At 49.9% G+C, this 22,186-nt stretch overlaps 1 protein-coding gene across 5 annotated transcripts in view; it reads left to right on the top strand.

Moving 5' to 3' along the window:
• Mad1l1 (MAD1 mitotic arrest deficient 1-like 1) overlaps window positions 1–22,186 on the top strand; it is a 312,920-nt gene that overhangs the window by 55,614 nt on the left and 235,120 nt on the right. For 4 of the 5 annotated variants that reach the window (NR_152617.1, NM_001359025.1, NM_010752.3 and 1 more), the window contains exon 10: window positions 4,411–4,497. Coding sequence is in view for 3 of the 5 variants with exons in the window: in NM_001359025.1 (NP_001345954.1) it covers window positions 4,411–4,497 (87 nt within the window). In the remaining 2 variants the exon portion in view is untranslated. Of the gene's footprint in view, window positions 1–3,434; window positions 3,525–4,410; window positions 4,498–22,186 lie in introns of those variants that run through there. The other variant, XM_017320695.2, reaches the window with a different exon arrangement.

Here is a 22,186-nt window from a genome sequence, read left to right as displayed (position 1 = left end):
AAGATTTATCTATTATATGTAAATACACTGTAGCTGTCTTCAGACTCACCAGAGGAGGGCATCAGATCCCATTATGGATGGTTGTGAGCCACCACGTGGTTGCTGGGATTTGAACTCACAACCTTTGGAAGAGCAGTCGGTGCTCTTAACCGCTGAGCCATCTCTCCAGCCCAGCACTGAGCTTTTAAATCCAGTATCTTGACTTCAGATTCAGGCAGAACTTTGCTGGGAATATTTTTCTAGAAAGCGCTCATGGGTTTTCATTCACTATCTGTTTGGGGTCTCTGCAGTGAAGAGTCAGAACAGAGTCTAAGGTGAATCCCTCTTGGGACGCTCTTACCTGATGGAGAAAGATGGCTTGGAGTGTGTGAGTCTGGGCTTTGGGCTGGGGAAGGGCAATGGTGTAAGCAGGACCCTGAGCAGCAGGGTGAGGTGGCGAGGCTCTCAGTAAAAGACAGGACACCTAAAGTGACAGGAGAGCTGTGTGTGCACACCACAGGAGAAGCAGCCCTGGGAAGGGACATGAGGGGCCAGAGGAGGGAATGTGGTAACAGCTGTAAACTGGAACAGCATCTGTCTTCCTGTCCCTTCCTGACCTGGCCATCTGTGTGACCTCATTTCCAAAAAGGAGGAGGGATGTCATGTGACAAGGGCTGCTGTGGTCCTTTGCTGCTGTGGCAAACCTCTGTCTGAGACAGCAGCCGGCCCTGCTTTGACTTCCTTAGGAAGAGGAACTGTCCCTCCCTTTACATGCTTTGAACTGGTAGCTTTGGAGGGTAGATGAGTCATAATTGCCCACTTCATGGTCAGGCTGCCATAGGGTGGTCCTGAGCTCCAACAACAAGACAGACTTGTTTCTCTTGACTGTCTCTAGAATCCTTAGTGGCTGTGGCCTTAGAACCTGATAATCCAACACTGCTGGGTGGCCTTAGAGCTGTGGGCAGCAGGCGTGGCCACTGTAGGTAGCTCTGTAGTGCTTGGCACAGCCCACAGCTGCTCTGCAGTGCTGACTTAGCGTGATGTGTGCTTGTCCCCATGTCCTGGACCCTCCGTACAGTGGCTTATCAGTCCCAGGCCTGCAGACCTACATCAGCTGGAGAAATCTGATTTGGAGTCTCCATAGCTGTGAGTGCCCATCCTTTCAGCTTTTAGCAGAAGTTTTTGCTGTCTAATGTGTTCTGCTCTGGACTTGGCATACTTTTTGCAAGAACAATAAACCCAGCTCCATAGGGGTAGGGGAAGGCCGTGTTCCCTCCTTCTACTTCCTTTTCGATTGGGCCCTGGCTGAAGCCCAGTCCCTGCAGTTTTGGACCATAGTCTCAGCCCTGTAGCTTCCTATTCTCTGGAGAGAATGGCACCTTGGAAGAGAGCTCATGGCCTGGCGTTTGCTAATTGGGTCTGTGGCTGCTGCCACTTCATTCATTCTCGACATTGGTATCCTCGGGATTGGGTGTCTTTCAGACATTGTGAAACCAGCACTTATAGCTTCAGTGAGAGCCATGGCACCTGCTATTAGAACTCAAAATAGCCATGGTTGGGGCTGGAACTGTCTTTGCCTCAGAAATAAACTAGCGGGCTCAGGCCGCCGGCATTCTGTGCCTGCAGCTGAGTTTGTGTCACAATTCAGCTGTTCACAGAACAAAGAGACCTCTCCCCGAGAGCCCCCGTCAGACCATGAAAGGCTGCGCAGCTGAAGCCACGGTTGTTCGGCAGCAGATGCCACAGCTTGGGCTGCAGTTGGAACTGTCACTCCCCTGTCATCCATGTGTTGGAGGCCCCAGAGACCCTGAGTGCCTTCCACTTTGTAGTTGTGAAGTGCGAGTGTCACGCTCGCTGGACCGGACAGGCAGTGGTATTTTTAGGCCAAAGTGGCACTCTGTGGGACGCCTTGTAGTTGAAAGCATTTTGCTAATCCCTCGAGTGCCGGGAGCATCTCCGAGCAGCTTTAGCACACAGGTCAGGAGGCTCCTGAAGCACAGACGCTTACTCGGCCAGCACCTGGCGGTCCACGGGCTGTGGACAAGGCGAAGACCGCGCCTGTGGATGAGTCCCCGTGATTCCACAGCTCTCGAAAGCCCTCTCCCATGCCTACGAGGCTCCACATAGGTAGCACAGTTGCCACCTACCCTCACTTCCTGTGGGGTCAAGCTGTCTGCTGGTCTCTGTGCCCTCCCACCTCCCAGTACAGCAATTAAAGGTGTGTGCCACCACCACCTCATCTTCCCAGGGCTTCTTAAGGATTGCTCCCCACCCCAACTCTCTCGAGTGCCCTTCATCCTATGCTCTTCAGCCTGGTGCCAGGGCTCATGCCAGGCTGACAGCGGAAAGCTAGTGCCCTGCTCTGAGCTGGTGTTCGTGGCGCCTTTCTCCCTGTTGCCTTTATTGTCTCGGGAGGGATTTATTTATACATATGTACTGCGGATTCTCTTTAGGAATTCACACAGTGCATAGAAGACACCCCCCCCCCCCCCAGTTCGATTGTCCCCACCAGTTTGGGCAAGCACAGTTCACTGCGTCACATTTTCCACTAGGGCACAGTCTATGAATAAAGGAATAAACATACTATTTACTCTTATGTATGTAACTCAGCCACAGTCAGTTCGTGCCTGGCTCTTTCTTTGCACGTCCTTTGCCTGGCACACTTGTTTGGCCTTTTGTCAAGAACAACTTTTTAGCCTCCTTGGATCACCAGATGATCCACAGGTGAGGCCTTGGGGACCGGAACTGACTTTTCATGGGTCTACAAGTGGATGGCCCAGTGCTGGTGAATGTTCATCCTCCGCCTCTCAGTGGTTGCTTTTTTATGACCTCATGTTGCAGAGGGGGGGAAGGAGAGAGGTTCTCCATGTATTTGTCTTTGGTGTTGGGGTTAGAACATATGCCTACTAGGCAAGTACTCTACCACTGGGCTGTCTTTCCGGCCCCTTACACAGGGCTGTAGTAAGGTCAGAGTTCAGTCCATTGCACAGTGAACAATTGGATTGGTAGCTCATTTGCACCCAGGACTACCCAGTGTCCTGCTCATGAGGATTGTAGGTCTTTGAGGTAGCAACCTTTTCCTGGCTCAGTGTCCGTTTTTTGTGCTCTCCCAGACTGACCTAAAGCCCGAGAGTACAGTGTGAGCATACAGGTATGTGGGGTGTCTCAGGTGCTTTCTGTGCATCTGGGCTCAAACCTTTTATCACACAATCACACAGTTAGAGCCTGCCTTTTTGGGTGAAGCTGTAGGAATTCCCAAATAAGTGGGTAGTGACTTCAGTGTGCCTTGTGCTCACTGTGGCCACAGTTGATGAGGAAAGCAGACCCAGCGTCACCATCTGCCCTCATGTGTATCTGGGCATGTTCACACTGTTCTTAAAAACACCATGAAATTCAGAGTATGCATCCTGCTGTGCACCAGTCACATGACCAGGCCCACCTCGAGTCTACTCACACTCATGGGTGCACCCAGGCGGTATCTGGCTGTCAGTTTTCTCACTGAAAATTGAAACAAAAAGACCAGGTCTGTTATGGTAGACTGATAGGTGAGTAGAGCATTTTGGAGAGCTGGGAAGCATGTACATGCATAGCAACCCACTGCTGCTCTTTCCTTTTGCTGCCTGATCTGCAGAAGCAGCTAGCCGGGTGAGGTCATCTGAGCCCTGCCTTTGTGCCAGGCCGTGGCTAGTGCTCTGTGCATCTTATTTCCTAGGCACACTGGTACTGTTATATAGTCTTCCTATTTTTAGAGCGAGAATAAAGTTAAAGCTCTTGTGTGCATGCCTGGGTACATACACATTTAGATGCCAGAGGTCAAGCTTGGGTGTTGTTCCTTGATGCCATCCAACATGTGTTTTAGGTAAGAGTCTCTCGTTGGTCAGAGACTCACCAAGTAAGTAAGGCTGGCCAGGAAGCCCTAGGTATACACCTGTGTCCATCTCAGCACGGAGCAGGTGCCATCACATCTGGCTTTGTATGCTCTTAATATGTTTAATTCCATTTTGTTTAATTAGTTGTATGTGTGCATGTGTGTGTGCATGTGAGGCTCAGAGGACAACTCTGGAATTGGTTCTGTCCTTTCATGTGGAGCCTAGGGATTGAACTCTGGTTCTCAGTCTTGGTGCCAAGTGTCTTTTTACCCACTGAGTTCTAAACATGACTTCTGGGAACTGAATTTGGGTCTTCAACTGAGTAACCTCCATTTAGGAGTCAGTAAGGCTTATTTTGAAAGTAGTCTATCCACCCTCCACTGAGGTGCTTGGACCTGCGTGCTGTGAGTACTTGCTACTCTGTACTTGGGCTGCAGAGTGAACTTCCACAGACCTCTGAATTGACAGTGGATGGTGTGGCTTTTGGTTTTCTGTTTTGTGTGCACAATGTGGCCCATTTCTGGGGAGAGAAGGAACTAAGTGTGTCTTCTTTACCCATCAGGACTCCAGAGGACCTTTCTAGGTTCGTGGTTGAGCTACAGCAGCGAGAGCTCACCCTGAAGGAGAAGAATAACAGCATCACCAGCAGGTAGGTGGCCTGGGGGCATCTGACAGTGTGATGGCTCCGGGCAGTTTGAGTACTGCCTGCATGCCTTCCTCTTTGTTTACTAGTCTGTTTTCCATTACTGTTTCATAGTACCTGGGGCTGGATACTTTTCAAGAACTTTTTTCTAGGGTATAATGGTGGCATTATTCGGGTGTAGCTCTGCTAAAGACAGCTGGTGATAGGTTTTTGGGTAGTGCAGGCTTGCTTGATATAGGAGAAGGCTAGAGGGGAAGGGTTGGGTTTTTGTCTTAACCGCTCTTTTGAGCACTAGCCAAGGGTTTCTGAGAGCTGCCTCAGTCCCTTTGAAGGTCAGTGCACTTGGTGACCTGAAGGCCTCTCACACTACCCACATCTATATATGAGTGCTCCTGGCAGACTCATTTATTAACTGCGTGCACTCAAGCCACAGTGTCAGGCGTGGCTGTGCCTCACTGCTCCATGGTCTGAGATGTGGGAGTAGTTGTTACCTCACATGCCACATCCAGTGAGATTCTAGAGCCACTCTGCAAATTCTAATTTAAGTGCTGTTCACCACTGGGTCCCCTTCTAGATCTGGAGCCTTGCAACTTCCAGGCAGTGTGTGGATCTGGATGGCCTCTGGATGCATGCATGTGTGATGTGTGCAGCTTTGTGTGCTCACAGATGTGAACATTCTACCAGCCTGTGCTCTTGATCACAAGTGATAACATCTCACCCTGAGATGAGCAGTAGGTGTATTTGTTCCGCAGTCCAGTAGGAAGTCCAGGGGCAGCTTAGACCCTGCCGGGCCTGCCGGGCCCTTGTCCTGGCAACACCACACACATCCTGTGTTTTTCTAGAACTGCTTTCTTTCCAAGCCCTAAACAGCAGTGTGCTTTCTGCTTCTGCTCTGACAGTAGGTTCTGTTCAGACAGTCACAAGTGTCAGGTCCCCAGGTCACCCACATTCCCATCCCACCACTCCTTCTCAGGCTCAGGGATTTTCAGAAATCAGGAGAGTGTCTCCCTTGAGACTCCTGGTTTCTTCTGAAGAATCCAGCCCAGGAGCAACCGGATGGTGGCATTTCAGGCAGGGACATAGCTTTCTTCAGTTAACACCCCACCACTACCACCTTGATGCATACATCAATCTCCATGTATTCAAATCCTATTGTGAAGGGTTTCACAGCCCAGCTCCCAAGTCAGTGGATGGGGTGGACTTTCTCCCCTCTGCTTTCCAGTCTTTTTGTGACTAGCTCCAACCTGAGCATTGTGGGACTTGTACTAGCTTATCTCATTAGCTTGTTGCGAATATTAGCAGACAGGCCTGTCACCCAGTAGAGCCCAAGAGGTCTTAGGGCTCTGCTGGGAACCAGAGACTGAAACCAAACATGTTTGGTCTTCTCTCACATTGGGCTGGGCTCTTGTCCATTTGCCCTGTGGCTGGGCACTTGGCCAATTTTATGATTTTTGAAGTGCCTTCCTAGGTCTAGTCTTATGTCCAGAGACAAAAAGGAAAAGTCTTCTTTGAGTGTTAATGGAATAAAGAAGGCTTTTCTGTGGCCACCATCCACCTGATCCCCTTCACTGACCAAAACTGGGCTGTGTGCCTGCCCAGACCCTGTACTGTCAGAAGATGGAGTTGCCATAGTGAACCCAAGGTCATCCCATGTGTGTGTGTGTGTGTGTGTGTGTGTGTTTATATGTGTATGCTCACGTGTGCGCGCACTACCTGAGGCAAGTGTGGGCTCCTGCAGAGCCAGAGGGAGGAAAGTGTACAGCCACCAGGGCAAGAGCGCCTAGTGCCCCAGTGGACTGACTTGCATGGACAGGACTAGGAGGAGCATGGAGCCAGCCTGTTGTTGTGGGTGATCCAACCGTAGTCTTGTCTTCTTAGGGAGACAGCATTTTCATCATTCATTACTAGCCAGAAGGAGGGGTTCTCATTGGAGTGCTGATGTCACTCTGAAAATTGGCTTCTAGAAGCATCTGGTTATGTTGGACATAATCACATCCATTTACTTGAGAAAGCTCACATGATAAAGATTGCCTTTTGCTTTCAAAGCCTCTGTCAGATGAAACGGGCATGAAAAGTGATTTGGAATTAAAGCTTGAACGTTTGCCGGGTGATCCTCTTCATTTTCCTCTGACTATGAAATGGAATGAACTATTCAAGTCAAGGAAACCTATCTGCATTTCCCTCGCACCCAGTAGTTAGCTGCTGTGACCAGGCATGCTAAGACCCATGTCTGCCCAAGAGCCACGAGAAACGGGCCACTGGCACACCTCCCAATGTACCTGGCTTGTGTTTGCCAGTTTGGGTTGAGTCAGCCTGTGGTTTGGTTTATGTAGGTTTGAGACTGGAGTCTTGGAGTAGCCTGTGTCAGGGGCAGGCAGTGCTGGGGAGTGGGGAGGTTGGGGTACACCTCTAACCTCAGGACATCCCATGGATGTACTTGTGTTTTGCTTTCTTCTGTAGAATGCTGAGGTCCCTAGTTAGCAGATCTCAGACAGGAGAGGCCTGGTCCACAGTACTGTCTCTGGTAATGTTTTTACAAGATGGTTGTGTTTGGGTTTCCTGTGTGCTGGCCTTCTGTGCCTGGGTTCATGTGGGACGTGTGACCTTTTGTTCTATGTGGCTTCTGTAGCCTGGACACAGACTTCTTGTGGAGTTGGCTAAGCACTGCCTGCCTTGTGAGTCTCTCAGAGCTAGGCTGTTGAGCTGAGGAGCAGAGAGGCAACAGCTGTGGTGCTGGGGCTGGGTTCACAGGGCTCCTCACTGGTGGACTGGGGGCAGAGGCTCTCTTAGTAAGGTGGGAACCGGTGGTTATCGTGAAGTCTACGCAGCTCGAGCCTTGAAACTGAGATGGCCTAGGTTAAGGTAGTTGTTATTTTGCTAGTGAGGAGAGTCACTCAGGAGATGAGCTGAGACGCTATGTTTCCAGCCTATTGTATGCTAGGTCATGGTTGTGCCTTTCCTTTTAATGCAGGTTCCAGATGGAACCAGGTGGCTAGGGTGGCACTGGCTTCAGTGGTTGGATGGATTATTGCAGCTTCAGCACTTCAGCCCTTGGGGCCTGAGCTTAAAAGGGCAAGTTTCCACCATTTTGTTCATGGGACCAGGAGACCCAGAAAGGCCAAGTGTTTTTCCTTGGCCTTTTAAAGACGGTTGGGCAGATTTGAATGAAGTGGGAAGGAGAGAGCATGGTACATCCTGAGCTGCAGAGGGCATCACAGGGTAGGCCAGGCTTTGCACAGAGGGAGCAAGGCAAGGCAAGGCACCTGTTTTTTGTTTTTTTCAGTGTGTGGTGTGTAGTTGGGGAGGAGCAGACCATCAGACCACCCCAAGTCATGGTGTCGCATGCTGAGGTTCTGGTCGTATTTCACAGCTATGCAGGCCAGTGGCCTGCACTCCCATCATGCTGTGTCCTTGTCCAATGTTCTAGCCCAGCTATTGATCATGTCTGAATCTTGCAAACAAATGTTTGCTGCTTCTGTGGCTTTAAAACATGTTCTTTATTACACCCCTAGACTGCCCACTGGCTGTTAGAAGAGAGATTTTGTGCCCCCTGCCCTCCTGCCCCCTTGTTTCTGCTGTGAAGGGCATGGCAGTACTTATGAGAACACTCACTCAAGTGTGTAGCACCTCTCCAACCTGTGCATGAGTCAACTGTGTCTTCTGCCACTGGCTGTGTTAGTAAGTCGGTGTCAGCGACCCATGCCTGGAGACCAGAGAGTTTCTGTAGAGCTGCCTCTGCGAAGCACTGAGGAACTGCTAGAGTTGGGCCTTTGCCTGTTGCTGTAGTTACCTCAGTAGGCCCTGGCATATGTGGGGCAGAACTGTGCCTCTGGGAAGGCTGCTAGGCAGGGCTCTGACCTGAGCCCTGTGTGGGTGAGGTGCCGGACTGTAATGTGCCTCATTGAAGGAGGCTGAGCCATAGACATCATCTGGGTCTAGGAAGGCCAGATGAAGTCACACCCTAGAGTTTCCAACCAGCCAGGAGCAGGGAAAGCACCTCCTACTATTGAGATGAGATCACCTTGATCCCTAGCTGGGCAGGCACCGCTCTGAACTCATTAGACTGAAACAGTCTTTTGTTTTTTTTGAGATATTGTCTTTTTATATTTTCTAGGCTGATCTGGAACTCTCTGGAGTTCCCTGTGTATCTTGTGCTGGCCTTGGACTGACTGACTGACTGACTCTCTCTCTCTCTCTCTGTGTGTGTGTGTGTGTGCGCGCGCGCGCGTGTGTTATCCCATTCAGCTGAATTTGTTCCTTTGTTTGTTTGTTTTCCTCTTTTCTCTGAGTGTTTAGGTGAAAGCTCAGAGGTGGGACTGGCATTTCCATCTGATAGGAGACTGGTGTTTTTGAGTAGCAGGAGATGGGATGGGAGATGGTAGTCAGGAGAGTGTCACAGGGATATATGGATGGAGGAGGGATGGGTGGACGGGTGATGTGTCCTGTTTAGTAGGTGAGGAGGACCAGGGAGCCGTTGCCCAGGTGAATGTGGCCTGTTGAAGTGGAGAGTATGCTCTGCAGGGCTGTGTTGGAGACTGTGCCCAGGCATTGGGTAGCTCTGGTTGGTGAGGACAGGAGGGGGGAGGTTCCTTTGCAGCATGTGTGCAGCGGGGGTTGGGCAGATTCCTGCTTGGTGGGTGGCTTGCTAGTGGGCACCAGTATAGGGAATCCTCCAAGAAGGTGTTGGTCTGTACATTCCCACGGTCGGCTGCCGTGAGCCATCAGGCTGCGCCTGCGCTCCTCCTCACCCATCCCGCACAGCTCACAGGTACCATCGATCATGGATATGGATGGGGCTGTCAGGGCCTGCCTTGCATCCTCGGTACCTTCGGACAGGATCTGATTACAGTGTCAGGAACCTTGCCCTCTTCGGTGTGCCAGCCTTGCTTTTTGTTCTGTAGGGCTGATAATGCCTCTCTTGGTTTTGTGGCTAAGGAGCTGGCAGGTTGCCTGGGGTGTATGTGTAGATCTTAGGTGTGTCCTCTGTTCAGTATCTATTGCATTGGGCTGACCAGCACTGCCCAAAAGACCCCTCTGCTCTTGATGGGGCTCTTTAGGGTCAGGAGTTCAAGGGCCCAGGTAGGTCCCCACTATGTTACTAACTTACCAGCTTTCTGTAGGTTGTGCTGAAGTGCTGTGATTGAGTGTCAGGCAGGCCTGGGAACTCCATTCCCTCATTCATTTGCAGAAGGTGAGTTTGAACCCTGGTGGATCTGCAGGGAGTCAGTAGAAACAGACCTTGAGCCTAGTCTGTCAGTCTCCCAAGCATCCATGCTACGGCTGAGTTTGGAGCCCAGGTCTCCAAGGAGGTCCTAACACAACTGCTCTCCAGGGCTACTTCAAGTCGTAGGCTGGCACCCTCTGAAATGTTTATGTAAGGCAGGGCCACTGAAGACAAACTGTGTAGTGATGTGGAACGTGGGTGCAGATGTTTCCTCTTCCACCCTTTCCTGTCCACTCCCTCCATCCAGGTCAGGACACAGGGAGGCATTCACTCTTTTTCTAGCCAGCTTTCATGAACCATGTGCTCAGCCCCAGGGCTCCATTCACCATGGCCTCACCTTATGCCTGTAGTCCAGAAGGTCTTCTGCTGCTGGGCAGAGCAGTCATGCCTGCAGTCATGGGGCAGGATTCGGGGGTCAGGGGCAGACATGTTGAGTCTGTACGTACCTGTGGTCCGGGTCTTTGCTGAACCAGTCTGGGCCTCTTTGTTGAAAGCCACTTTCCTCATGGGTGAACAGGCACGTAGCACAATGATGATGCCACAACACCATACCTACTTACCTAGCAGAGGGTCCTTAAGGAGAAACAGTACATGGAGGGTATAACCCATCTGGGTCACAAAGGCTGTGCCCTGACTTTCTCCATTGCCTCCCAAGGGCGGTTAAGCTCAGAGTCTGAGTCATAATTCTTGCCTGTTTGTCTAGAGCAGTTAGGCCCCCCTCTCACAGCATCTTGTAGTATAATGAGGCCTTGTCACCTGTGTGAGCCTGTGTCCACATGAGTTATAGTGCTCTCGAGCTGTCTAGAAGCCAACAAAGCCAGTGACAGGTGCTCAGGATTAATGGTGCGGGGACATGTTTTGTGTCTCCAAGGGGGTGTCATGCTGTATCCTGGAGCTGTGATGGGGAAGCCATTATTGCCGGCTCCAAACTCAGGCTGCCTGTGTTTGAATCTCAGCTCCACTACTGAGGAGCACTCGGTCCTTGGACAGTTTAATTAGCCTGTCCACAGTGAAGACACCTTTTCAGGTGGGGTGTGTACAGGAGGGTAAAGTATATTAAAGGATGTAGCCATAAAGGATACAGGCTAGTGTCTGGAACGGTAAACAAGGGGCTGGCCAGCATCATAGTCCTCTTTAATGCCATCCTTTGTGTATGAGGAACCACAGTGAGCAGCTGCTAAGATATGATGGTCCTGGTATTGGGGTGTTCACAGTGGGCACCCCTGGAAGATGAGTTTTGGTAGATGACTGCTGGTGATGGTTAGAGGGCTAGGGGCTGGGCACGTCTTCAGTGGAGAAGATGCTGAAATTTGTTATGGTTGATTGGGTGGGCAGAAGAAGAGCAGTGAGTAGCCCATCTCCCATGGCTGTGTCCCCTGCCAGGTCTTATGCTCATTCCAGCCATTTACTGTTTGTGCATGAGCCAGCTCCTGGGCCTGTCAGGAACACAGGCCAAGGCCTCAAATGTCTGCCTGGTTCTTTCTACCCAGTATGAATGGTCTTTGGCAGAGCAGTTGAGCCAGCTTGCATCTGGTGAGCTCTCTCCATGTGTCCTCAATGGTAGCCCCTACTATGTATTTTAGGGATGCTGTGGGACCTGCTCACACTGATCACATGCCTGTCCTCAGTGGCTCCAGGTCAGGCTTTAGGGGTTGCTGGTCGCAATTCATATACCCCTAGAGACGTGGCTGGGGTCTCTGGAGGAACACCCCTAGAACCTATACTTTCACTCTTGGGACACAGGGAGGAAACGTCCCCTGTAGCTCAGGGCTTCTTGTTACTAGTAGATTGGCTGTATAAATACTTGTTTCTGAGCTGACTATATCTAGGCTCCTTATAGGCCTGTGGGAGGCTTAGTTTGTTGGCTGAACTTCCTGGCTTACAGTTTAGTGCTAAGGCTGAGAGTATGGTTGCAAACACTCGTGTTTCTAAAACCCAGCCAGGGTGGCCCTGTACAGCTGGCCAGACAGACTGACCTGCCACCCACTTTCTGTGCTATGGTCTGTCTATAATGGCCCACAGTTTGTGTCCTAGCTCAGGTCTTGCTGAGGTGTTTGTTTCTTTCTTCCATGCTAGAATCCATGTCACTCTGTGTCATTGCCTTTGTTAAAGTGACAAACTATATCATTCTTTTCTACAGTTGTCTCTAGACATCTGCTTTCCACGCAGCTGTCTGAGGGACACTTTCTGACTCAGGTCACGCCATATTGTCCCCACACCTGAGCCTTCCCCTGGTGCTGTGTCCTCAGGGTGTGCGCAGTTTCCTTGCCAGGTTTTCACCACAGCAGCATCCTCTGCTGCTGCTCTGTGTTGTCCGGGGTCTGTGCACCTTCTCTAGGCTGCCTTTCCACCTCCTTCCCCAGGCATTATTAGCATCATGTTCTTGGCCTTATTTCCTCTGCTGACTTGGCAGACCCATCAAAGCTAGGATTTTTGTTAAAATGAATATATGTTTGCCTCTGTCTAACTCTGCCTGTGCTCCTCTGCTTGTCTTTCTCGGTGCAAGGCTTGTGCTGGCTTTTCTTACAGTGAGCCAACCATTATCCCCACCATAGCACATGCTCTCTGCAGCTGAGGTGGAGGAGCCAGCACCATTGGCAGGCCCACAGGCCCATGGATTTGGTCCTCCCTCACATCTTAGCCAAGCCATGAGGTTATTGGCTGTATATGAAGCCCAGCAGGAGCCCTTTCCCCACTAGCCTGGACTAGTCTCCCTGTCTCCCTCCTTGGCTGCTCTGCACTCAGTATCATCTGAGGTGTCCCAAGGGTCACTGCCTTTGTCCCCTCTTGTCCCACAGTTGTGTGGACTCTGAATGCACTTGCTTCTGTCCTCCCAACCTCAAGTGGTTGCACAGCTCTAAGATGTGCTATGCCTGTCCACACAACTTGAGGGCTTCTCCCCTTCTCACCACTGCACCTTGGCCTCTCATCTTCTGTGGGACTGTCATGACCTCCCAAGTTCCCTTCCTACTGTCTCTTCAGTTCCCTTCTTTCTGTCCCTTGTCAGTTCACATGCTCCTTTAGGTAGGGCATTTCTCCCAGGTTCCACGTTGCATGTTGTTGGGTAAGGTGTCTTCCTTAAGGAGACATGAACAGTCATCTATTTCCCCCCAAAGGGAGCATCAGTGACTGACCAAAGTAACACCTCCACCTGCCTCGCCTGTAGAGCCACTGAGTTCATTGAGCTCCTTATGTAAGACCATGGTGGAGGGGCACTTACAGAAGCATAGGTGAGCCCCACGTGTCAACTGGAAATCCCCATGCCAGCATGGAAGAAGACAGCTGCATAGCTGCATAGCTGGAGTTGCTACGGCACTTGACACTGCAGACACTTCCGCATGCCTCCAGTACCTCTGAGACCATGAGCAGCAGGGACAGAATTACAGGCAGGTGGGAAAGGGGGTCGAGGACAGGAGGGAGGGACTGGGGTCTCAGGATTTAATGATCCTTTCCTTTTTATGAGAGAGTATCAGCAGGCCTGTCTCTTTTGGGGGCAGGGATTCAAGACAGGGTTTCTTTATGTAGCCCTCGATGTCCTGGAACTCATTTTGTAGACCAGGTTGGTCTTGAACTCACAGAGATCCACCTGCCTCTGCCTCTCAAGTGATGAGATTAAAGGCATGCGCCACCACCGCATAGCTAGCAGGCCTGTTCTTCAGGGCTGTTTGTGAGTAGTCACAGTTGCTGTGGTATGTATGGTAATGGCTGCTATGGTGACTGTGTGCCCGGTATCTAGTTCATTCCCAAGAGGTATTTACTGAGTAAATAAAGTTCCCATCAGCTTGAGAATGGGGTGTTGTGATGGCTCTGGCTTCTTAGGGACTTGTGGTGTTGTCTGTGGCTTGTAAGCTCATCTTTGTCTCCCTTCCCTGCTGTCCTCTATTCTGTCACTTTGGGTCCCTGTTTTTACCAAGTGTGGCAGCAGCAGAGCTGGGGACTTAGTGCCTTGCATTGCCTTTGGCTGGTCTGCAATTTGGCACCAGTAGTGTACGTAGCATCTGTCAGCTCTCAGCCACCCCCAGCCTACCTGCTTCAGCCTAGGGTAGCTGAATGGCTTAGCATTATAAGTATAGCATTTGATTGGAGGCCACACCCTCATTTCTGTTCAGAGCCTAAGCAATAAGCTGTCCCCAGTTTCCTCTCATGTGGTACATGGGAGGCATTCTGTGCCAGACCTGAGGCTGTGCCAAGTGGGAAGAGGCAGAGTTCCATTCTGGTAGGGCTTTGTGTGCACTGGGCCTCGGCACAGGTCTGGCAGTGGCAGTGTTGGGCAGCAATGGTGTCACCCTGGGCCGTCTGCAGAGACGCAGGGTGCAATGGAGGCAGGTGAGGGGGCAACATATAACTATGCATGATGAGTGCCCATGCATGTGGGGTGCGTGTACTTGTGTGGACAGGGACAGGTGTGGAGATACAGAAGCATGGAACTTGTGTAAGCTGTATGCATTCCACCGGCTATAAAAGTTGTTGAGGGAACATTTCTTAGCAGATGCTAAGATGTTTTGTTTAGATCCTGTAATACCAGAACTGGTATTAAGCAGCTTAAAATTTGCCTTGGAATGTGGAGAGTGGCTACCTGAGTCTGAGCACTTTTCTCGTGCCTTCTGCAGCACTAGTGACATAGAGCTCATGGCTGTCCTGCAAGGAGTATGCTGCTCTTAGCCACCTGCAGACCCAGGAGTGCCTGGCTAGGACTCATGGTCGTCTGAGGATGTCTGACTCTATGCACGTTTACCTCCTACCCACACATCTACCTTTCCCTTCCTTGTGACAGTGGGCTCTGTGGCCTTTCTTTGGAAGCTGGAGTGGCTCAGCAGGGAATCCCTCTATCCTGATTCTCTTTAACTTTTTTTTTTTTTTTTTTTTTTTTTGAGACAGGATTTCTCTGTGTAGCCCTGGCTGTCCTGGAACTCACTCTGTAGACCAGGCTGGCCTGGAACTCAGAAATCCACCTGCCTCTGCCTCCCGAGTGCTGGGATTAAAGGCGTGCGCCACCACGCCCGGCTCTCTTTAACTTTTATGTCAACTGTGGGTCAACACTGAGCCTGCCTCCCAGAACCACTCACATAGTAACCTGGGCATGGCTATGCAGGCTGCCCACACCAAATTGATCTGGTCTTGTTATATCCCAGACTGCAGAATGCACTAGGCATTGTGGTATTTGACTAATGGGCTAGTCCAAGCTCAAGACAGTTTACCTACCAAGTAATGGCTCCTACTTACCATCTCTTCCTCTGATATCCCTATCAGACAAAGGCTTTGAGCATGGCTGTGTAGCAGTGTTTTGTTAGTTCCTGTGTACAGGTTGTCACCTTCCATCTGGTAAGTTCAGGTTCCATAGAACAGGCCCAGAGTGCTGCTATTGAGGTTTAGGGACCCAGTGGGCTGATCTCTGATACTATTCCTGCTTATACAGTCCCCTTATCACACTGTGTTCTGAAGGGGACATGAAGGCAGGCAAGTTTAACTGGAGGCTCCCACAGTGCCCACCATAGCTGGGAATTCCTAGCCTCTCTGTCCGAGCCTGATCCCCACCCCCTTTAAGATACCCCCCTCTTCTTGCCTGTGTGTGTTTCCTTCCTTCCAGGAACAGAACCCAATAGCACTGTCAAGAGCTGTCTGTGCTTGAGCCGGGCCAGGTTTATGCTCTGAGCATAGGGCAGCTTCAGAAGGCTTTGGCAGCTGGCTGCAGTGCCCAGCTTTGGACATGAGATGGTGCCTGCAGCATTTCGAGCCCTATCTGCTCACTCCTCAAAGCTTCCTTCCATAGCCTCCCCAGTGGAGGCATCCAAACCAAGTCTATAAATTTTGTGACCAGTTAGTAGGAGAGAGAGTGGAGAGATAAAGAGAGGCTGGAAAGACCTTGAGATGGGTGGGCATCTGTCATAGGTGCCTACCTGGAGCTCACTTCTGCTCTTGAGCTGTATAATCTTTACCTTCCCATTCTTTGCTGGGGTGGGCTGGTGAGTCCAGGAGGGAGGGAGGGAGGGAGGGGGAGACAGGGGGGGGGAGAGACAGAGAGAGAGAGAGAGAGAGAGAGAGAGAGAGAGAGAGAGAATGTATGTGTGTGTGTAGTGATATAAGCCCCAACCCTAGCTTGGCTTTGGCTCTGTTTAAGACATTCCTGTTTCAGGCTGCCTCTCTTCTACTGCTTTGCCTTGAGACCAAGTCTGGGTACCCACATCCCCAAAAGGATGGCCAGTGCATCCTGGGATACAGAGCAAGGCTTGGGTCCTTTACTGAATTTGTGGAGATACACAGCTGTGAGGGTGAAAGGCCCCTTGATGATAGGCCCTGTGTGTGGTGGGAAGATGTGCATACTCCTTCTTCAAGGGCCAGGTTGCTGTGCTCCAGGCCTACCCAGCCCCAACCACCCAGTCATGGAGTTGGGGAGGGCCAGCGTTCCAGACCCGGCCCTCTTAGTCTGCTTGTGCTGGCTCTTCAACTAGGGGAGCTGCGGTTAACATTTCTCACCCACACGGACTGTTGCTCTGTATGTCTTGCATATCCATATTTAAAATGGTATTTACATATTCATGGGTTTTTAAATAAGCTCTTATTGTTAAGGAATGTAGAAGTGGATAAAATGTGAAACTCCCTCTTTTATTCAAGCACCAGAGAAAACGTCACCCCCATCTACCCCAATGCAATCACTTTCTGAGTGCTTAGCTCTGTTGCCATGGGAGCTGCCCTGTCCCATGGTCCTCTCTCAATTCTGCCCAGCCCGTGTCCAGCATACAGCATACAATACACAGCATGGCTCACAGCATGCCCACAGCCATGTCCTTTTCTTGTCATACTCTGGATCCCTCTGATGTGACCCTTACTTCCTGATAGAGTCCTGAAGACACCATCCCCATTTTTCCCCTCATTCATTTGTATGTATGTGTACATGTGTGTATATGTGTGTACATGAAGGCCAAGGGTGTCTTCTTCCATTACCCTCACTTTCTGAGACAATGTCTTTTGCTTGAACCTGGAGCTCACTGATTTAGGTAGACAAGCTTCTCCAGTGTCCTGTCTCTTCCTTCCCAGCGCTGGAGTTACAGACATCCACTATTGCCCCTGGCTTTTTGGAGGGTTTCAGTGATCCAAACTCAAGTCTCCTGTTCCCACATCCTCCTGCCCCCCCCCTTTTTTTTGGAAGAAAAATTAAGACAGATAAAGCTTGTCGTTTTAGAAGTGGCAGAGTTAGAGATGCCGTTGTCATTACGTGTCCCTGCCTTGGCCTCAGGTACTCCTTGTTCTGCAGCTGGTGAATAGGGATTTGAAGGACCAGTGTCTTTGCACTTTCCTTTTCTATAGAGACAAGAAGCAACCACTCCCTTCTCCCTCCATAGTCCTATAAGGGTCATGGGCCAGACAGACCTAGTAGGACTGCCAGTTTTACATCTGGAGCTGTCTGAGCCTTTGCTTCTGGGATGTCTGTCTGTAGGAAGCCCATTGGAGAGCACTGTAGACGGAGAGAGTGGAGGAGCCAAGGAAGGAAATTTAGTGGACTAGCCTTGGCTGGGGTGGGGGGCAAGTTGAGTAGGCATTGGGTAGGTTCCAGAGATCCATAGAGGTGTGGCTGTGCTCTTCTGGTCAGTGGCTGGCTAGCACGAGGCAGCGGATCAGTGCAGGGCTCTAAGGTTTGAACAGTAAATACTTGGCTGGAAGAGCCTTTAGGGACTCTTAAGAATTTGACATCACTTTGACAGAGGCAGACTTAATACGCATAATTTCTTGTCTCTGTCCTTTACATCCCTTTCCTAAGCATGACATCATGTTTGGTCAACTCAGTGAGGCCTTCTTGTAGACCATGGTGTCTGGGAAGCCCAAGGAGACAGCAATAGACATGATTGTATCAGTAGTAGAAAGCAGATGTGCAGAAAACAGTGTGTAGGAAAGAGCAACTGAGTAGTGCCATCTGCATTCCACATAGCTTTAGGAGTCTCTGCTGAGGCTGTAGCCCCTGGGAACCGCTGAGCATTTGACACCCTTCCCCTGCCAGCAGCTGCAGGCCTCACCTGAACCGCTTAGCAGCCTAGTCATGACTGGAATGCAGGCATACTGTGGCCATTCCTTGGGACTCCTTTGGAGTGGCATCACTTTGCCTGTCACCAGAGGGCAGTGAGAGATGCCTCCCTTTGTCAATGACTGGAAGGTGGCATTGGCCAGGTTACTGTTACCTGAGCTGCTACTAACTAGGTCCTTTGTATAGAGACCCTAACTCTGGCCTGGCCTATCTGGCTGGCTTGATGTGAGTGCACTGCAGTTCTCAGGGCCAAAACCAAGGGAGGCAGCCATTCTTGATGAGGGCAGAAGTGCTTGCTGGGTTTAGGGCTGGGCAGCTCTCTTGCTTTCCAGCCTTGGTTACAGACCCATGAGCCTGGAAGAGGGTTGTCCTGTGGCTCAGGGTCCCAGTTCTAAGCACTCCCAGCTCAAGGCCAGTCTTTGCTTGGCTGTTAGTGCCCTTGGTTTGAGGCTGGAATGAGTATGCTCCATATCAGGGCATCTGTCATATGCCTCTGAGGGGTCTCTAGGGCCAGCTGTGTAGCTGGGGAGAATGGGAGCTGTGGCTCATAAAGGGCCTGTGGAGATTCATGACCCTTAGATGGCACACTCCTTGTCTTCCAGCCAGTCCCTGTGGCCATCTGGGTCTGAACACGGGCCTGTCTGTTATCTCTGTCTCACAGTGTCCCATTGGGCAGTACTTTTTCAAGCCAGATCAGTCAAGGCTTTCTCTGGGTTATGAGACCTCCATTCCTGACAGTTCTTAAAACCTGGGCCAATAGACACAGTTTTTTATAGAGTGTTGGTGTTCCTGAGACTGGGAAATATGGCACTGGCCCTCGTGCTATCAAGCACTGCTCATTCATGAGCCAGCATGAGATGGAGGTGGCGTGCAGTAGAGCTGTGATCCCTATCAGAAAGGAGTTCCCTGTGATGTGGAAGGATAAACAGAGGATCAGTGGGAAGGCTGGGAAGGGTAAACTTGGGGGTCCCCTTCCCAGCAATGCTTCCTTCACACTTGCCGGTCCCACAGGTTCCCACCTAGCTGCTTAAGGAGACCGTCGGGGAGACAGCTGAGGCTTCATCAAGGCCCAGACTAGTTGCCTTTCCCTCTTTACCAGTGCACTTGAGTTGCAGCAGAGAAGTGGTGGGCACATTCAGCTTGCAACCCTTGGTCCCGTGTCAGTGCTGTTTGGCATCTGGTTTCAGGAACCCAGCATAGCAGTCACTGAAGACAAAGTATTTATAATTGAGACTTGCATCAGGGTTTATCTTTTTTTTAAAATTAAGATTATTCATATATATATATATATGTGTATATATATATATACACACACACACATATATATGTGTGTGTATGTATGTATGCATGTATGTAGGTTTAAATAAATAAAATATGCATGCCAGGCATGGTGGTATACACCCTTAATCCCAGCACTCAGGAGGCAAAAGTGGACAAATCTTAGTGAGATTGAGGCCAGCCTGGTCTACATAGTGAGTTCTAAGCTAGCCAGCAGGGCCACACAAAGAGAGACCTAGCCTCAAAACCCCCCAAAAAAATGGAAGAACAAAGTAAAACAACAAAAAACAACAGCCTTTCCCCCCAAAAAACCAACACAACAACTTTAATGTGCCAAGCACAAACACACACATATAATAATTAATAAACATATACAATTAATATTTATGTTAAATTCTTTCATTTAAAGTCACTTATTGTCTATGAATATATAAAGTACTTATGTATCACCCTGCCCTATCACTCTTGCTTATCTCCCTTCCTCTCCTGTTGAACTCAATGTTCTTTGTAGTTAGCACCTGCGGCATTCTAATGTCTTTACTCTTTTCTTTGTGACCTACTGAGTTTGTCGAGTGAGGCTTATTTACTGGAGAAGGACAACTTTGTAGTGTATAGCACTGAAGGACATCACCCTCTCCTGGTGTAGCAGTTACTTTTCTGTTGCTGTCGTGAAACACCACAACCAAAAGCAGTTTATGGAAGACTGTTTATTTTGGCTTACAGTTCCGGAGAGGGTCCATACTGGCCAGAGAGGTAGTGCAAAGTCTCAGTGGCCACAGCAGGAAGGCGAGAGATCTGTCTCATCTTCAGTTGTAAACTTGAAGTGGGGCAAGGCCGTAGACTCTCAGCCTGTCCCCAGTCACTTCCTCCAGAAAGCTGTCTCCTAAAGTCTCCACAAGCTCTCTCCACAACATCATCACTACTGGGGGCCAAGTGTTCAAATACAGGTGCCTGTGGGGATCATTTCTCATTTGAACCACTGCACCCAGCAGCTGTGAACGGCCAGTTTCTCCTTAGGGAGAGTCGAGACCTCCTAAGTCCCTCCTCCATCCATAATGGATTGTTGGCTGGTCCAATCTGGGCCCAATATCTGTGTGTGATCGTAGCTGCTATGTACTTATAACCGCAACAGACATGTCATTGCCAGAAGTCTCTGTTCCCTGGCACTCCAACCCTTCCTTCAGCCTCTGCATTCTCTTTTCCCCCTAGGAAGGTGTTTCCAATACTCTGCCAGGTTTAGTGAGAACAGTGATGTGCCACCTCCTTTACGTTTGGTTAAAGGTGAAGCACTGGATTCCCATGTCTGCCTCAGCGATCAGGCTGCTGTAGTGGTCTGTTGAAATCTGGTGACTGGGGGGTGTGCAGCTTGTTGTAGTATGAATATGGTTGTGATGGGCTACTGTTCTCTCCCCCTGCCTCTCTCCCCTCCTCTGTGTGTGTGTGTGTGTGTGTGTGTGTGTGTGTGTGTGTTTGACTGTCTCTGTCTGTCTGGAATCCAGAGACTCAGTAACAGAAGAGCTATAGAGCAGCACAGTGCTTTAGATCAGAAAGCAATGATGAGGTCAGTGTGCCAGGCTCAGTGTGCAAACTCAGAAACAGACTGCTACTTACATGTATACTAGCCAATAGAGAGAAAAAGGCTGCGAATATGGGTATAGTCAATAAGGGGAGAATTATGAGTTTGAAAAAAAAATCAGAGCTATAAATGCTCAGAAAGACATCCCATGCTCATGGACAGAAGAGTCAGTGCTATGGACGTGTTAGCTCTCATCAACCTGATCTGGGGTGCATCGTTACCTCAACTACAGTGCTGGAAGTTATTTTGTGAGTTGTGTGTGTGTGTGTTTGCTTGTTCATGTGTGGGTGTGTGCACTTGTGTCTTAGGGTGTAGGAGCACATGTCTGTACATGTATGTGGAGGCCAGATACACTCCTCTTGGCTTTCACTCCTTAGATGCCATCCACCTTATTTCTTGAAATAGGATCTCTTCCTGGTTTGGACACCAAGCAAGCTAGGCTGGCTCCTCTGGGGGCCTCAGAGGTCTGCCTGTCTTTGCTTCTGGTTCCAAGTACATGCTACCTGCTTCCTTTTCCTCTTCGTGAATTCTTGGGATTCAGTTTGAAGTCTTGTGTTCCTCAGGGAGCACTTTACCCACTGAGCCATCTCTCCCAGCCCCGTTTTGAGAATGTTGTCACATGTAGTTTCTTAAGCCTGTATGGGAAAGCAAGAGATCCAGAATAGCCAGGACAGCAGTGAGGAAGATTGAAGGGACAGAGCGGACATCTGACAGCAGGGCTGAGTGGGGATGTGCAGTGATGCAGACAGTATGACCTCATGGAAAGGTGGAAGGGCTCAGGACCCTCACCAGCACAGCCAGCTAACTCTGACAGCAGTGCAAAGGTGGCTCGGAGGAAGGAGGGACTTTGCCACAGGTGTCAAATGAGAACTCAATATCCACAGGAAAGAAACCCAGCCCAGGCCTCTGCCTCTTACCAGCACCAACTCCAGGAGGATCCTAAACCTGAGTGTTAAACACAAAACTTGAAATTTTCTGAGGTGACAGGAAAGAAATCTAGCTGACCTTGAATTTCATGTTGACTTTCAACAGCCAACATAAAAGGCGCAATTTCTGGAAGAAATAATTGATATGCTGGACTTAATTAAAATTAAAAATTCTTTTTTGCTGACTATATTGCCAATAGAATAAGAAGAGAGATCATAGCTGGATGTAGTGGTGTACAGACCTATCATCCCAGCTAGTAGGAAGGCTCAGGCAAGAGTATTACAAGTTCAAGGGCTACCTGGGTTACAAAGTGTGTTTAGGTTTAGTTTGAGCAACTTAGTAAGATCCTGTCTAAAATTAAAACCCAAGCCTTTAATCCCAGCACCTGGGAGGCAGAGGCAGGCAGATTTCTGAGTTCGAGGCCAGCCTGGTCTACAAAGTGAGTTCCAGGACAGCCAGGGCTATACAGAGAAACCCTGTCTCAAAAACACCAAAAAACAAAACAAAACAAAACAAAAAACCAAAAAGAGGGCTAGGAATTTAGTGGGAGAGCATCAATGTAGAACTCCACTGTGAAAGATTATGGATATAGCTCAGTGGTAGAGCCCCTGCCCAGAATCCTGTAGTGAGGGGCTGGGGTGTGGCTAGGTGGTAGAGCTCCTACCTAGAATCC

Source organism: Mus musculus, chromosome 5, assembly GCF_000001635.26.
Source record: "Mus musculus strain C57BL/6J chromosome 5, GRCm38.p6 C57BL/6J".
Classification (NCBI taxonomy): Eukaryota; Metazoa; Chordata; class Mammalia; order Rodentia; family Muridae; genus Mus; species Mus musculus.
Note: the sequence above shows the minus strand (reverse complement) of the source record. Positions and strands in the feature narration are given on the sequence as shown.